The following is a 4297-nucleotide window of genomic DNA, read 5'->3' as shown; positions in this document are numbered from 1 at the left end:
TCACACATATACACGTATATTCACACACACACACATATGCACGCACGCACACAGCTGTAGCGAGACCTTGCGGCCACCATTGCTCCTACACTCACCCTCTCCAGCTTGTCCCAGCCAAGCTTAGGACGTCCCGGCAGCTTCTCAACCAACGATACCTTCGTCTTAAAATAACTGTAACACAGAAAGAGGTCATGCGATGATACCACACCTTAATGCAATCGGCCTTGTTCGTAACAGGCATTCACATCAAGTGTGATCACACGGACACCGTAGTTAAAGTGATTACGTCACCGTAAATAGTAAAATAAAAAATACATTTCCACTTTTCACAAAATGTAAGTAATTCCGTTCACTTTTCATGGTTAAATTGATGCATTATATTTCCTATTTTACTATATTGTTCGATGTAAACATACACTCGTGATTCATACATAATAGCCCATAGCAAGCAATTAACGTCAGGATCATAGTATCAAATCGTCCAGGTTTTTTGGATTTTTAACTAGTTGAGAACCAATCTTATCAGGTAAGAATTTGACGATACATTTAGTCCCAGTAGTACTTACTTTTAATGTAAAAAAATGGGAATTTTTTTTTTAAACAAAATACACCATAGAAAATTCGTGACGTAGTCAGTTTAAAACGTGCGTATAGTTTCCCTTTCTCATTGTAAACGCGCAGTGGTAAGGTAGGTGGCGCCGCACTCACAGGCTCCACGGTCTGATGTTGACACGCCTGTAGCCCCAGTCCTCGCGACTCCTATGGGTGACGTTATACACCCAGTCACACAGGTCCGACAGCTTGTAGCGATGCGGGCTGCAAGACACACAGATTTACTGAGAGACAGAAATAATAAAAGAGTAAATTGAGAGATAGTGATCCGATAGTGGACGGCTCTGATTGGCTAATTTTGTCTCTTATTTATTTTATTTTTTATTATTTTTGGCTAATTTTGTTTTATTTTAGAATTAGGGATAGAGTTAGGATTAGGGTTAGGATTAGGATTAGGGTTAGGGTTAACTGATTTCTATATCCACAACTTATTTTTATATTCACTATCTTTCCCCTGAGACCTACTAATTCATTAATACAACCTGTAGCCATACAGGGCGTTTGGCTTTGAGTTAGCTATTAGTTAATGCAAAATTCTCATGTAATAAAGCTAGAACTATCATTGCTCTTAAACCATAAATTATAGTAAGCAGTTACAGTCAAACCTGTTAGTGGAAACCTGTGTAGAACAGACACCTGTCTATATAAGGGACACTTTTGGCACTTCACTTGCCTGACAGGCAACGACCTCTGTGTAACTACCTCTATAGAACGGTTTATAGAATCTGTCTATAGATGACATTTTTTCGGATTTCCCGTCAGCAACCCTCATATGGAGGCTTGAGTGTATTCTTTATTTTCTAATCCTGTAGATGGCGGTAGTTTAGCGACCAGTCAGAGCCAGCCATCGGGCGTGGCCGTATTGAACTAACCACGCATGTGCGTGCGTGTGTGTGCATGTGCGTTGCTTTACAGGGAAGCAAGGCTCAGCTGATGCAGGTCTGGGAGGACGACGACGGAATGGACCCCGAATACTTTGACGCTAAAACTTTCTTCAACTTACATGGTAGGAGGAGGCCCCCCTAGGTGGCGCGCTGGTGTCAGGCGGGGCTCTTGGTCTGGAGAACTAACACTCACGCACGGCGGGCACCACTTCGGCAAACGCTAACCCGCGCTATGCTGGCGGTCGGATGCTCACATCCTTCTCACTGTTAATCATTTGTCGACCCGAACCTTAACTTTGAGATCATTACGCATAGTCGTGATGCTGACCAGCTTCTGGTAATCTTTTCACGAAGTGAAAATCGACATTCACACTGTCTTTAACGTAAAAAAACAACAATCAAAAACATCGCCAGTCCCGTTAAACGAGGACGCCGTCTAATATTACGCTGTGATCTTTGACGATTGCGAAGATTCAGATTCAAAATTCAGAGGCCACAATTCGACACTTGCATCCGATCTACGATCCGCACTCCGGGTTTTGCATTTGTCGAAGGTTTGCCGCCGCATCCTGCGCTGCTACGCGGCCTAGAATTCCGGGGGTCAAATGCCGGAAATCAAGGTCACGTAGAGGGCGCTGCTGTCCGGGCGCCGTGGGGGCGGAACTAATCGGTGGGTGGCTTTACTTTGCAGGGCAGCAAGGCCCAGATGGAGCAGGTCTGGCAAGAATCCGATCACATGGACCCAAATTCCTTCAACCCCAAAACCTTCTTCATCATGCATGGTAAGGGCTCTCTCTCTCCCCTCCGTGAGAGCTCGCGCGTTTCCCCCCCGCCGACGCCTTGTGGGAGGGATTCCCAGGGGGGATACTTCCCCCACAGTCGTCCATCCGGTGTCTTCCCGGCCGCATTCTCTCCACACGGACTGCTCCTCCGCAGGCCTGCGGGAGGGAGCGAGAGCGACCGGTCGGTCACCGACGTCCGCCCCGAGTCCGGCCAGATTCGACGTGATCGGACGTGCTCCGAGGATTTCGAATCTGCGCAGAGAGCGTCCCGATTGTAGGTGGCACTGCGCCGCCGCCCGCCCGCCCTCCCACAACGTCTCGGTGGGTGGGTCGCCGGTTCTCTCGTCGTCTGCATGTTGGTGTACTGGCGTGCCTTTTTGCGTTTGTAGGGAAGCAAACAGCAGATGCAGGACGTGTGGACAGACAATGATCACATGGACCCAGGCTCTTTTAATCCGAAAACTTTCTTCAGTATGCACGGTAAGCGCCGTGTGTGCGTGTCGCCGCAGCTCCAGCGGCGCCGCCTTGTGGCGGGCCGACGCGAAACGTCGGCGCATCTCCCGTCATGGGGAGGATGTGTGTTCCTTGCATCCCTGCTTGCCGTGGCCGGCTTCACAGCCCCCAGCAATAACAGTCCCCGCGATCATCGAACCGAATTGCTAAACCGCCGTGTTAACTTGCAAGCCTAGCTGTCTGACTGTTATCCATGTTGCTAACGATGATTAAACCCTCGTTTTCCAAGCTCTCTGCTTTTCACCGACATTTTGCCTCGAGGCTTGCTGTGGAGACTCGTGGAGTATAGTGTCGTTGGTCAGATCCCTAGTATACGCAGTCAAGAGTATGTACGTCAATAGTTGAGAGTCGAGAGGTGTGAGTGCGATGTCGCATGTGTTTCGCGACAGCCCCAGTCCTCGATGTGTACACTGTGATTAGTTTCAATTGAGGAGGTTTTGATTTTGTGTCCACCTTTGTGATAGATCGTAGTGTAGCGACTAGCGAGTGTTAGTCATTTGTGGTACAACTTCAGTCACTGATGGGACATCGTCGTCGGGCATTCATGTGTCATACTCTCACCTGTCATCTGTCTGGCACTACCATCAGTCATATGTGTGACACTACTATCGGTCATTTGTGGATCACCATCGTTCTGTTCTGTGCCGGCACCATCGGTCATTTGTGTGATGTCATCGGTCATTTTTGAGACACCATCATCAGTCGCTCGTGTGGAACCATTGGTCATTTGTGTGACACCATCCGTCGGTCATTTGTGTGACATCATCGGTCATTTGTGTGATGCCATTCGTCGGTCATTTGTGTGACGCCATCGTCGGTCATTGCTGTGATGCATGTTTGTTTTGCACGGTAACGGGTGATGGAGGGTGCGGGGCTGAAATAGGCTATCACTCATCACTGCTTTTTCTTGGGGTTAGTGGGGAAATTATTTGGGGTTTAGTGCACAGCATGCTACATAAAATAACTTCAGAGCTGTTGTTATTTCCATGCATTGTAGAGAATTTGTCATGCTAAAAACATAGAATGCAAGGTGGAAGTTTAGCCGGATGTTGCTTGTAGCTAGAACTGAATCGTCACTTAAATTTCGAAGCAAATTCACGATGCAGTTACAATATGAGCTTGTAGATCAGATGATTTTTGTGATGATTTAATGTAGTATTTTCTGGCTATATTGTTGTTTTTTTGGTTTAATTAATATTTACGCCTTTACAGATTACAACAGAGATGGATATTTGGATCAGAAGGAGCTAGAAGCCCTATTCCAGACCGAGGTATATCAAACTGCATTAATCAGTTAATAGAGAATGTCAGTGTAAATGTATGTAGTGTACACTTGCGACACTCGATGCATATAGTAAGTACGTAGCAACCCCTCAATGAAGTGACTCAGAGATGTAAGTATACGACCCACAGTCCGAGTTCTCTCCTTTTCTCTCCCACCCCTGTCTCTCTCTCTCTCTCTCTCTCTCTCTCTCTCTCTCTCTCTCTCTCTCTCTCTCTCTCTCT

The 4297-nt window shown here is 47.0% G+C and overlaps 1 protein-coding gene and 1 long non-coding RNA gene across 2 annotated transcripts in view; one reads left to right on the top strand and one right to left on the bottom strand.

The window, feature by feature from the left end:
- The window catches only part of LOC106810990, a 7312-nt gene extending 6477 nt beyond the window's left edge, over positions 1–835 (bottom strand). Inside the window, exons 1-2 of the long non-coding RNA XR_001394086.1 lie at positions 709–835; positions 96–171 (exon numbers count right to left, since the gene is read on the bottom strand). This is a non-coding gene — a long non-coding RNA (uncharacterized LOC106810990). The remainder of the gene's footprint in view (positions 1–95; positions 172–708) is intronic.
- Positions 1–4297, top strand: part of LOC106810989 (nucleobindin-2-like) — a gene marked incomplete at its 3' end in the record, with an annotated part of 26692 nt that overhangs the window by 21829 nt on the left and 566 nt on the right. Inside the window, 2 exon segments of the mRNA XM_014814496.1 lie at positions 2668–2758; positions 4004–4062. Coding sequence (XP_014669982.1) covers positions 2668–2758; positions 4004–4062 — 150 coding nt within the window.

The sequence above is a fragment of the Priapulus caudatus genome, unplaced genomic scaffold, assembly GCF_000485595.1.
Source record: "Priapulus caudatus unplaced genomic scaffold, Priapulus_caudatus-5.0.1 Scaffold493, whole genome shotgun sequence".
In the NCBI taxonomy this organism is placed as follows: Eukaryota; Metazoa; Priapulida; class Priapulimorpha; order Priapulimorphida; family Priapulidae; genus Priapulus; species Priapulus caudatus.
Note: the sequence above shows the minus strand (reverse complement) of the source record. Positions and strands in the feature narration are given on the sequence as shown.